A 13,137-nucleotide genomic window follows, 5' to 3' on the forward strand; every position below is an offset into this window, starting at 1 on the left:
ATTATCGGATAGGGTAATGACTTCATAATTAACTACGTCTGAAAGCAGAAGTCTAGGGAAAATAATTGCAAGTCTCTACATTGAGAATTTCACAAAATGATTTAAAAAGAAAAGCCAAATTCTGGAGAAGAAAACGAAAAGCGAAATTTGAATAAAAAAAAGTGACACTTTGAAAGAAAAAAAAGTGACTTTTTTTTTTTAAAAGAAGTGACATTTTGAAAAAAAAGTTACATTTGGAAAAACAACTATAACAAAAAAGGTATATTTAGAAGAAAAAAAGTCAAATTCTGAGAAAAAAAGTCAAATTTGAGGAGCATTGTGGGACAAGTAGTTTATGGGCAACGTGCTTATATAAAGCGGCATGTAACCGTATAATAAACGTATTATTCTTTGCAAGCTCTTGAGGGGCCACATAAAATGAAGTCACGGTCGGATTTGGCCCCCGAGCCTTGAGTTTGACACCCCTGCTCCAGAGGAAAGGTACACCAAAAAAAATTGGCCTCTTTAAGCAAAGGATGCTGATTTTGAAAATGCATCTATTGACTTACACTAAATGTAAAAGGATCCTGAATTTGATTCAGATTTCAACCTCATTGCGTCACTGACTTTGAGCCCTCATTAAACACAGCATGAACCTGTTCAGAGCATCTTTGAAACATTAGTTAGTTATAATTGAGAATAGAAATTGATAATCTAAAGAAGACATGCCTTCAAATTGTCCTCCTGACCAGATAGATTATGAATGTGAAATCAAAGAGTTGTAAAATATTGAACAGATTAACTTATTCCTTACTTTAAGAGTATTTTTGATATGTAAAATGGTGGATGTGGCTGTGTAGGGCTTTGCAGAACAGACGGGAAATAAAACAGAAAGTCTACACTATCTTCATCATATTGCATTGATCCATCCATCTATTTAATTACCCACTTATATCCTATTCAGGGTCACTTAACCACCAACGATTTCTGGCTCTTTTTTTTATAGCCATCTTTCTGCAAACCCACATTTTGTTTCAAAAAACTTAATGTGTGTAGCAGCAAGCATTGTAAAGCAAAAACATAAGCACATCTGTGCTGCCTATGGATCAGCAATTCAATTTGCCTCTATAACATGCTGTTAGTCATGAATACAATAATAAAAACTCAACCTAGAGGCAGTTACCTTTTATAACTAGTCTAAAAAGTTTTGGCTATAAAGTCAGAACTATTTTCTGTGCTTTATTTTTGCTGCTTACTGAAATCATTTCACCCTGAATCTCAGTTTTACCTATTCAATGGTACATCCATTCATTACATAACTGAGCTGCAAATACCAGGCTCATTAAAGCCCTGTATAATTGTTTTTGTTCACCTTCAGGGACCTCTTTATTTGTTTCCTTGACTTTGTATAGACTAGCACTCATTGCATGCTGAAGAAAAGCTGATCCTTTGCAAATCCCATACTCATTACTTCTTTTAAAGATTATTCATACATTTCAAGCAGTGATAAACATGGCTTTGCTGAATTATCAGCTTCTAAAAATGTTCATAGTGTTTTGCAGTTAACATACAATATAGTGTATTCTACTCTAATGGATGTGAAAACCCTAACTATACTTCATAACATCGCAATATTCAACATGCTAGATCAATCAGATTTGTTTTGCAGTGAAGTCTTGCCAGTTAAAGTTGAATGCTTAGACAATGCATGTACTATTCAGCATTGCATGTATTTTCCACCTCTTATTAAATCCTCAAGGACGGACTAGTTTGACTACTTTTGATCTATGACTGCTCAAGTTCAGAGTTCACTCTTGCATTCCTCACACTTTATTATTCATCAGGGAGCGACTCCACTGCTTAATAAACGCAGCAAGATTGTAAAGAAGTCTATGAAATAATAACCTTACCTCAAACTACTGACCTATGTGGGGTCAGGTGATCTTAGATGCCATGAAAGGTGTATTATTGCATTTTCTAAAGTCACTAGAGATTATATGCTAAATAATTAAATGCATAGAAGACTATGAAAACACTTAATACAACCACAAATAAAGGTTATTTTTCATTTCTAATCCGTACGTTCTCCACTTTCTTTTACAGAGATCATGTACAGCTGGGTGTTTAATGAGTTCCCCTCGTTTGTTGCTGAGGACAGTCGGCGCTTCATCTCCCAGGACACGGGAAACCTGTACATCTCCAAGGTGCAACCCTCTGATGTGGGAAGTTACATCTGTCTGGTGAAGAACACGGTGACGAATGCCAGGGTTCTGAGCCCTCCAACGCCTCTAACACTGAAAACCGACGGTGAGGCACTCTCACTCACCATGGGCCCTGATTTGTATAAATGCCCTAGGCGGACAAATCTAATGGATTGTATTGGATAATCCACGCGGAAAATGCTGCACTTTTCATTTAAAAGTATGATTTCGTTTTTGTATTTATTTTTAGATCTATTACAATGCTTCTTCTCTCTAAACTTGCTTAGCGCAGATGAAAATCTAAAAGCACATTTTGTATTCGGCTGGTGCATTTTATTGTGTTAGAATGCATTTGGATAAAAAAAAAAAGTGTCTGATCAGATTTATAAACGTGGGACGGTCTTCTGCATTTCGCTGAGCCTCATGTTAGTGGAGGATGTTATGAATTCCATACACACGGTAAATAGATAGTGAGCAATGCTTTAACATTAGTGTGGGGAGCCTTCTTCACTCGCAATGTGCTTTGGCGAAACTGCCCGTCGGGGAAATCATTTTCCGGCATAAAATTAACTGAATCAATGGCCCTTGCTGTGGATGGGATTTCGCTTTTTTATACTAGCCTCTCAGGAGCCATGCCGTGGAGCTGTTTGTCGGATACAGGTGTGGATTTCACCTACAGGCTCTCTTACATCTGACTACACAGAGAGACGTCCATCACATCACACAGGTGCCTGTCATTGTCAATGTTTCAAAGAGCCACTGAGATTACATCCCCAGTGAAGCTGTGGAAGGGCCTCTGGAACCAGGTTTGTTCCAAATGCCGCAACACACATTCACCTCATAAGGATTACATCCCTCCTAGCACGATTCCCACTCTGTATTTGCATAACCTTGTATGAAATGGCCCTCAGAGACACACATAATACTGACCACATAACCATGCTAAATTGGTTTGCGTCTCTCATGAACGGGGATGCAATACAGTCAGAACAGCATGCGGTCCGTCTGCTATCAGCATTTTAATGTTGTTAATAGCTAACAAAAATGTGTTTTCTGTTCATTTTTTCAACGATAAGCGATGGAACAAGAACTTACAGCATACATATTTGGTTTTCCTTCCATAATGTGGCCATGATGTTGGGCTGAAGGACGCCAGACTCACCTGCATCACAACAGGGCCAAATCAAATCTCTACAGCTGTAGGTCCACTATGCCAGAAAATGCCTTGGCGTCTGCAAATCTCATGATGTTCAGCAGGCTTCTATGTTGGGTCTAAAATGCTGAAAATTGCATTGGCACACCTCACAGCAGACACCAAAATGGTCCTGCTCTGTGTGCACCCCTCAGACTTTGGAGTCCGACCAATCAGACAATCTGCAATCTGTTCCTCAGTAAAATTGAGTGATTATTACACAGCAGACAGTTCAAGCTGGATGTGTGTGCGGCTCACCACTGTCAGCTCCTACCCTGACTCTCTTAATCAAAAGAAGCATCTGGGCTCCATTATGCCCTGCTGGAAGCCATTGATCGTCAATTCACAATCCACCTTGAGCCGAGTGGAGCTAAGCACCTAACTCTGCGCTAATGCACTGTTTTAAAGCAGATATACAATTCATCTCAGCAACACGCTTCCTTTGATTTATCTGCTTTGGGTGGATAGAAGGAGGTGCATAATATTCCTGTGGATATCAGTGACTTTGAAATGGCTCTAAATCAGAAAAAAATGAAATGAAATTGCTGTGTAGGAAATTGCATAAATAATCAGATATTTTCTAGAGTTTAATCATTCAGGAGTGGTTTTCACTGTTAACATTATGTTTGCCTGCAGTTTCACTCATAGTGACGTGGCTCACTTAAGCTATTATTTTAAATACATGATTATAAAATGGTCACTATTTCTCATTATAAGACTGTTAAGAAGAGACAATGCTTTTGATGGCAATTGTTTATTAAACAAATATTTGAATGCAAACTTAATTAGGGCTTTGGGATAATGCAATATGATATTTATAATCTGTTAATGGAATAATAAAGTGATGGAATATAGAGATATTTACGCCATCTACAATGTATAGCTGAAAATATATATTAGTTTATTCTCCCTAATTTGATTTAGGGTTTCATATTCATTTTGCATTCCATTTAATTGACATAGGATACAAAAAAGGCTTGGTGTACTAAATTAATATTTATATAATCAGGCATGCTATTTTCAGATGTGTATAGTTATAGAGACATTACATTAAACCATATCATCATAGAAGATTTTGAACACTGTAAATGTAAATTAATTTGATTGACAGGTCATTTAATACATGGAGTTAACACCACTAAATCTGAGTTACATAAGGACTGTTTTTGGAGAAGTAAACTGTATGAAGTATCCATCTATGACTACAATTCTTAATTCATTGTGTTTGAGTATATTTAATTGATCTTGGCAAAAACATGCAGGCTCCTTGTTGGTACTACACACACAAATACATGGTTAATCTTCCAATTGGACTGCAGTACTCGTAGTGTTATTGTTGTCATGAGATATTTTCCCTCTCCACACCGACGGAGAAATCAGTGGAACATAATATTTGCAGACACATGTCATCTCCATATGGGCATGTTTTCAGTACTACACTATAGATTTGTATTGAAGATATAGGCCCAGAGCCATATTGGGTGACAGCATGATTATTTACTCGCCAACATATTCTTAGTGTTGTAGTCAAAACATCTCATTGTCCTTTACCCTGAGTGTTCACACTCTGCTATCCTCAGAGCACCAGCTGTGAATACAAAACTGTTATGGTAAAGAATGGCTTAATGGATTGTGTGCATTGAAAAGATGCAGCAACTCCAAACACGACATGTTACCTAGATTAACCCCAAGGAATCTAATCATCACAAATCGAATCAACAAAAATCAATACAAAAATAAATCACATTATTAGAGATTGACTGGTTTATCACAACCTTCTATGTAATGTGAATCATGTTCCTGGTATGAAACATGGCTGCATTGCTGTTGCCGTGCAGATGGAGGATCTCTGCCTTTAGGGCCCCATTGAGTACATCAACATGGTCGTGACAATCCAATTACAAAGAGGAAACCAATCCAGCTGTCCAGCAACAGACTGCAACCAATTCAAATGTATGGAGATGGAAAATTAAAACAAAGTTGTTATTTACCCATTACAAGTCTACTCTTGGACAGGGAGATCTGATTTTATTAGTTAAAGGAACATAATGCAGTAAACGGTATGTTTGTGTATTAGCACTCCTTCAGTTTCCGATTGCTGTACACACCACTGTTCTGAAGAAATGACAGCACGACACATTTGTTGTTTTTTCAAATACTGTATAAAGTATTTTGAAAAGCAAACAAAGTGCTTTTTTATATATTTTTTTATGTATTCTACTATTTCACAATTAGACAGTTTACACATCCAAACAACAAACACAAATGTGTAGAAGCGGGAGGGCAGAAAGCATATCTTATACAGAAGTAGTTAGTGATCCTGTTGCAGCATAAAGTAAAAAAAGATAATTCCGTAATTATTTACTCACACAGATAAACACAATTCTGTATACACATATAGACAATGACAGGCTTCACAAAGACAGTCATAGAGATACAGTATGCGCATGTGGACGTTACAATTGAAATAAGCATAATTAAAACACCAACTCATATTAAACCAGTTAAGAATTCAGGTTCATTTAAGTTCACCCTCATTATATAAAAGAGTATGATTGCATTTATTATGAATAATGAAAAGCAAGTCAACATTTTCGATAACAGCCTGGTTTTCTTAAAAAGTTTCAAAAGTTATCTGCGTCTCAGAAAATGGCCTGAGACTATTTCAGAGACTCGTAAAAACACATTTTTCCCATTCTATAACCTTGCTGTCGCAGGAAATAAATTAAAAAAAAAGGCATTTTACTCTGTTTTGATCACTTTGCAGAACAACAAAGCAATATAAAAATGTAATTTCCATGTGATTAATAAATTATACTGGAACATAAAATGTGCTGTTAATGTTTTAGCTCAGCAGGCCATGGCAATATTTATTTCGATCCTGTCAGGTCCAGCCACTGACACTGAATATGATATTGAATATACTATGGCATGATCCTGTGAAATATTGCAAATTCATCATGTGGGAAGGGCTTCTTTGGAGCTATAAATGTTGAGAATGAGATTGAAATTGAAAAGTTATTTGGAACAAATATCATAAAACTCTTTTCCCATACAAAGTGGGCCACAACTCAATACCCCCAGTCCTTCTTTCCTGCTGTCACATAAAAGGTGGCAGGTACACGTAGGGGCAGTAATTATAGTTTCTCAAATGTCATTCTGGTCATTTGTCTTGCTGATCATGTGCGTTTCGGTGTATGTGTCGGGCACTGCTAACGCTCTGATATGTTTAGTTGTGAATTCAGGAAGGTGCTGGGGTTAGCAGTTTGTTCACCAGTCGTGCTCACATGCAATAATGGTGTGTACATTTAAAATGCCTCTGTAAAGAGTAAAATGCTCATGTAATATTCATAAGGCAAACTCCAATTTAATAAGAGCGATAGTAGTAATTACATCCCAGATGAAGGTGTTTTATTTTGTTACTCCAAATTTGCTCAATGCCATCTGACTTATCGTTGTTGCAAATGGATATTAATAGCCGCCTCAACATACAGAAGAATAAACAAAGAAAACTTGTCCTCTAGCTGTGACTTAGAGCCGAGGTGTTAGTCATAGTGGCGCTAAGCAACACTGATAACACGTTATCACTTCTCAATGTGTTTGGGAACTGTGGAGTGACTCACTAATTTATGAGGACAATACACTCCTTTTCCCTGTTGTCTGGGGGAATGTGTGTTAATTCAACATCCTTATGGTTTGTTTATGAGGCTTGTTTATCCACCATTTCTTAGCTACACAGAGTATGGCTAACATGACTGCATTTTCTAACTGATTTGACTACAAAGTGCTTTGCAACAATTCAACATGATAATTCATCCTCATTCAACTGTATCATATTGTGATAACATATATTATTTAATTAATGAGATATTGTGACACGCACCGATAATTTCACTTGAAACCTTTGTGTGAATTTTCAGTACTGTTTTATTTGCCATGGTGTGTACAAAAACAGGCTTTACAAAATGGCCTACAGCAAAGATGTTGACCCTATTAACCAGCTCTAACTAAACAATACGATACTAGAAATTTTCAATTTACACACGGCATCTATTGCACGTCTGTCCGTCCTGGGAGAGGGATCCCTCCTCTGTTGCTCTCCCTGAGGTTTCTCCCATTTTTCCCTTTAAACTGTGGGGTTTTCTCTGGAAGTTTTTCCTTGTACGATGTGAGGGTCTAAGGACAGAGGGTGTCGTATTGTCATACTGATATTCTGTACAAACTGTGAAGTCCACTGAGACAAATGTAACATTTGTGATATTGGGCTATATAAATAAACATTTATTGATTGATTGATTGATAGAAAACGTTTGTCTTGCGTCACAGCAGCTCCATTTATAACATCAAACAAGTACAAATATTAAGACACGATACAAGGAAACAAACATTTAAGATAACATTACCATCACAGAAGACAACATGTTCAAGACCCTCCAACGTACATTTGACCTGGGATTTAACTTTAATTTTGGGATTGACTGAAAGGAGTGCTTCAGTCCAACCTTGTTACATTGTGCGATCCTGTTCCTCCGATGTAATGGTAATACATTATATTCACTGTTCAGGAGATGGATGAGGCCAGAGAAAATGTTGTTGGACAGCTTAAATATACTGTATGGTATTATGGTAGGTTAATTCCTAAAGTTTCTCACAAGGGATTGCAGATGTTCAATTAGTGGAGCAGTTTTGACTAAAGCATTAGCAGGGGTGTCAAACTGAAATACACAGTGGGCCAAAAAAAAAAAAGGTCACTAGTCGAGGGCCGGACTGGTTCAATGTTTATAGCTAAACTTATTGAAATGAACTTATTGCACATATTAAACCTGGAACTAACAAAGCTTAAATTATTGCCAATAAAAACAACATCAAACATTAAATAATCACTTACATTCATTTCTTATAGCTCTATCTGCAGCTTCTCCAGAATCATTTCTTATGATTACATTTTTCCACATGCCACCAACAGCTTCAAAAAAGCTATTTCCCTCAAAGAAAAAAAAGTGCAGAAGGAAACATCCATGTAAACTCAGTGTGCTGCTCTGTGATGCTAGTTCAACCCAGATACTTGGCATCTCATCTTGGGTGCAAGTTCATCAATGTTTGGGGTCAGACTCTGAGCTGAGGAAACCCTCAGGATGGAGTGACGGTGTGCGTGCAATATACCGGCGGGCCAGATCTAATAGTAATTAAAAATTATCCTGCGGGCCGAAATTAAATCCACCAAGGGCCTGATTTGGCCCCCGGGCCTTGAGTTTGACACATGTGCATTAGAGAAACACTTGCATGTAATATTGCAATACCTATATTCAAATGTCATGTGCAGTACATGCTTTATTCCAACATGCTTCTCTGTAGGATTATTCCGTCGCTCTGTATTTGGCGTAAACCAAAATTACTAATGCTATAATAGTCAGAATATGAACTAATTGTGGGTAGTTACATACTCCAGATGGTGTTAATTATGTCCAGTGGCATGCTGCGGCATCATTCAAAGAACAATTGGCCTCTGAAAGGTCTGGAATCCTCAAGATATTTTGATCTGCTGCTTCATTCTTTTTTCTATAAGAGTTGCATTCTCATAAAACAGGTACAGAGGCAATAGTAAGAGAGCCTCCGTATTATTTTGAAATCACTGTGCCCCGGCTATGTGCACCACACTGCAAGAAAGGACCAAAATGATGGGAAATAGGCAGTGGGGGTTGGGGGATAAGTAGCCGTTTCAATCTGCCTGGTTCTAATGTCTGCAATTCCTCTTTCTTAACCTTTTCCAGGTGTCATGGGCGAATATGAGCCCAAAATTGAGGTGCATTTCCCAACATCTGTTCTGGCTGCCAAAGGACTCACTGTCAGACTGGAGTGCTTCGCTCTGGGAAAGTAAGTATACAAGGCCGAATTGCACAAATATAGGTAGTTGTTTATTACTGCAGCATCATACTAATCACCAGCAACAGTAAACCACAGCCCGCTCTGTTGCTGAGAGATCCTGTGCTTTCCCTCTTCTTTAAATTCCATTATTCCATTACCTGAAAGGGAAGCAGGCATATCTTGTCTTCAGGCGGGATGTTAAGTGAGTGTAGACAAGTGCAGCATCGTAGCTCGGCTGTTAGATTGCATGTTAGTGCATGGAGGAGGGAAGGGGGACTGAATAGGGAATTCAGCCTTAGGGACCCATGTGTTCTTATAATTGAGAGCCCAAATGTATCTGTGTATCCTGGATGCTTTCAGAGTCTTTCATGAAAGTAGAAAGCCAGGGTTACATCTTTGGAAAAGAGGAAATTGGTAATAGTTGTCTGCCAGGAGGGAAAACACACACAGAGATTTCAATCCACTTACCACAGTTACTAAACTTAGCATTGCAGGCTCTATATTTAACAAACTGTCTCTTACTGTTCAAATTGAAATAAATATTTTTTTTTTTCGCTGAAGCAAGGTTGAAGTTGTGTGTCACATAACAAGAAATATGTTTACTTGAGGAACAAAATCATGTGTCATCCCCACTCCATGTTGTTTGTAATTATTAGTCAACATGAATTATTCATTGCTGACTCATATCTTAAGTGCAAACAGTCTCTAATCTACAGATGACTAAGGGCCTGATATTTGTTTTCTTTGATTTCAATCAAGCATACACATTATGGTAAGTCATTTCCTAAATATATAGAAACGGCATTATAATCTTGAACCGTTTTTGTTTTCCCTATCAAGCTAAGCAAGCGTTTTTTGGATGCTTTTTGAACACCCAAACAGAGCCGGTCCTTGCTCTGTACTTTCTTCAATGAAGGCAATGCTTTCAGTCAGACAGTGATAGCAGTCACTTACCCCTTCACAAAGAGATGAATGTTTTATCAATGCACCTATTAAGAAACGCCGGGCTCTAAATAGCCCTGAAAATGAAGTTAAAATGGTTTTGTTCTCCTGTTGTTCAATATTTATGATGGCACCACTATCTAAGAAAGGGCAGAGGAGTTCTTTGTGTGTGAATGCAGAAGCTCCATGATATGATTGCCTGGCGTGATATTTACCAGTTACTGTACTTTGTAGGCCACAGTCAAGGGCATAGAGAACAACGGGACAATAACAATGAAAGGGATAGCAGTAAAAAAAATAGTCCAATGCTTTCGCTAGTCACTATGTAATGTTGTAGTCTCTAGTATTTTCTGCAAGACCTATTTTTATTCATGATTCTGTAGGTTTGTAAAAGTGGATTCTCTTTAATGATTTTTCTATAATTGCCAAGAACGGCGTTGCTTGTGTTTCAAATGACCTTATATATTTGAAAAGAGGCAGCATTAGCACTTTTTTAATAGACCGATCACATTTGTAATGTGTGTATTAGCTATTGAAAACATGTGGTTAGCTGATGTGAAACAGCTAGCCAGCCATTTTAAGATGATGATATAATTCATATAGTTTTTCAAACAAAACAAATGCAATTCAAAACTTTGTTGTCTGACTTACAGGATACTCTGGAAAGTGCTGTGCTGTAAGCTGCATTGGTTTTATGGGAAATTGGAGTATGTAGTTCAAAAGGCATTTCACTTTTGATGTGCTACACATTCGCCCACTCAATTTCACTTAAAATATAATATGTGACATGTGGTGGGTGCTTTCATCCCAATTGCCCTAGAGTGGTGGATATACTTTTAGTTTCAGAAAGGGAATCATACTCTTGAAACCCTTGCAGTTACATCCCTCTTTGAACTATACAGGGCCACAAAGACCACATTGTCAGCAGCAACAGAAAGAGCCTCTTAATGAAAATACATTTTATTCTCTTGTTAATGTCTTTGAAAGATCATACAAGTGCAAACCAAGGGTTTGGGGGACCAAAACCTTAAGATTTCAGAAAATTAACTAATTGGTGGAATAATATATCTTAATGATCTGAAGCAAACCAGTTCTCCATTAAAGTTTGGTATTGGATTTAATTTTCGACCTTTAAATAGACCAGTCCAGATGAGGGCGCAGCAATTGTGTGGATTTCTAATTAAGATGTAATCTACAGAGCCTGCCTATGGGCACTTTGTTGAATGGAAAACGATAACACCTTACATAAACTCCAGTGTGTAACACATTTTGCGAGTATGAAAAACCCAGTTTGTACACTTCTGATAAAACGGACATCAGCTTCGTAGTTGTGGAGTTACTGCCCACAGATTCATATGGAAGACATTGACAGGCAGAGTTTCTTTATCTGAGAGTGAGCTTATTCCCTCCTGCCCGCCCCCAGTTCTGTGGACACGTACAGGCGCTCATTATTCAGCCTCCAAAGAGAAATCCGACCACAGACTCAGGAAGATTCACCCTCATGTTCCAGCCCCTGGAGGTTTCTATAGATTTACTCTGTTCTCTGGCTCGTCCAAAGGTCTCCCGCACATTTCTCCATCAGTAATGTCGAAGGAAGGGCTCCAACTGCATGCCGTATTCATGAGCGCCCATTCAATCTTTTTTTGTCTATTGTTAGCATGTGCTTATGTTGTTCCTACAGCCCACAGCCATATTGGGATGAAAATGCCAAGTACTAACAAATGGACCCATGTGAAAAAAAAGAAAACAGATATTTGATTTCACCTCAGGCCCCTCATGTTGCCCCTCGTAACAAATCTGTATGGGACGATGTGTGCTGTTCATTCACCACCTACGCAGCAAATGTATAGCTTTCTGTACTGCAGACGAGGAGATACTAGTCTGTAGGATTTAACATATTTGTAAAGCCCCCTGAGGCTAATTGGTAATTTCTGATATTAGGCTATATAAATAGAACATGTTTTGATTTGGCCAGTGATGACAGCGACTTACTTTTCCTACATTATTCAAATAGATTAATTTATGACTAGAATTCATGTTACATAAGTTCCAACTCAAGTGACAATTCCGTATATTTTAGAGCTGTTACTCGTCGTCAAGCACTCTAACACACAAATATGAATAATTGATACATTTATTTAATCAACAGATCTCCTCAAATAATTATGCAATGTTCACCAGAGATGTGCTCATTATTTTTCTTAGAAATGAGTCATTCAGCATGAGTTCAACAATAACAAAATGACTTATTTACAAAAGAGATGTTAGCCGACAGAGACCAAAGTGACCAAATAGTGACTGACATGGGGCAGCCTTTTTATTTTTTAATAGGGCATCATATATTGTCATTACCAAGTGTATTAAATTACCACTTGCTTTACTTGTCAAACTTTGGATCAAGACATAGTATTTTAGTGATCACACTTTATCCCTAAATCCATGTGCAGAAATGTGAGGCCCTGATAACTGAAGAAATCCCTTTTTAAAAGTGTAAGTGATGTCAGGTCACCTACATGCATGCATTACAGTAATGACCTGGCTATTAAAAAAAACCGAAATAAAATATAAAGTCTACAAAGAAATGTTGACACAAAACTCCTGCCTAATGTGAAAGAATGTGTGTGTGTGAAGTAACGCTGAGTATAATACGAAACACCCTCTGAATCCTTATTTCAGCGCACTGCAGCCAAGAGCTCTTCAATTTCCTTGTGAATTTAGAGCAGATAAAAAAGCTCTGGGATGTAACATTTCCATCTTGGCTAAATGATTGATGGGTTCAATGGAGGTTTGTATGGTGTCACATTTCCATCTTTTAGACACCTGTCAAATCTAGTTGTCATACAAGAGCACTACCGATACAGAGCGCCTAGTCAGACGTTCTGTCTCCGCGCGGGCAAGTCATCTATCATACGGATCTATAGGGCAACCCATGAATAAACAGGAATGAATGACATTGCC

At 37.8% G+C, this 13,137-nt stretch overlaps 1 protein-coding gene across 5 annotated transcripts in view; it reads left to right on the plus strand.

Moving 5' to 3' along the window:
- cntn5 (contactin 5) overlaps positions 1–13,137 on the plus strand; it is a 139,405-nt gene that overhangs the window by 89,817 nt on the left and 36,451 nt on the right. For all 5 annotated transcript variants that reach the window (XM_079676861.1, XM_079676860.1, XM_079676862.1 and 2 more), the window contains 2 exons: positions 2,083–2,286; positions 9,144–9,246. In XM_079676861.1, the coding sequence (XP_079532987.1) occupies positions 2,083–2,286; positions 9,144–9,246 (307 nt within the window). The remainder of the gene's footprint in view (positions 1–2,082; positions 2,287–9,143; positions 9,247–13,137) is intronic.

This window comes from Notothenia rossii (assembly GCF_949606895.1).
Source record: "Notothenia rossii genome assembly, chromosome: 4".
Classification (NCBI taxonomy): domain Eukaryota; kingdom Metazoa; phylum Chordata; class Actinopteri; order Perciformes; family Nototheniidae; genus Notothenia; species Notothenia rossii.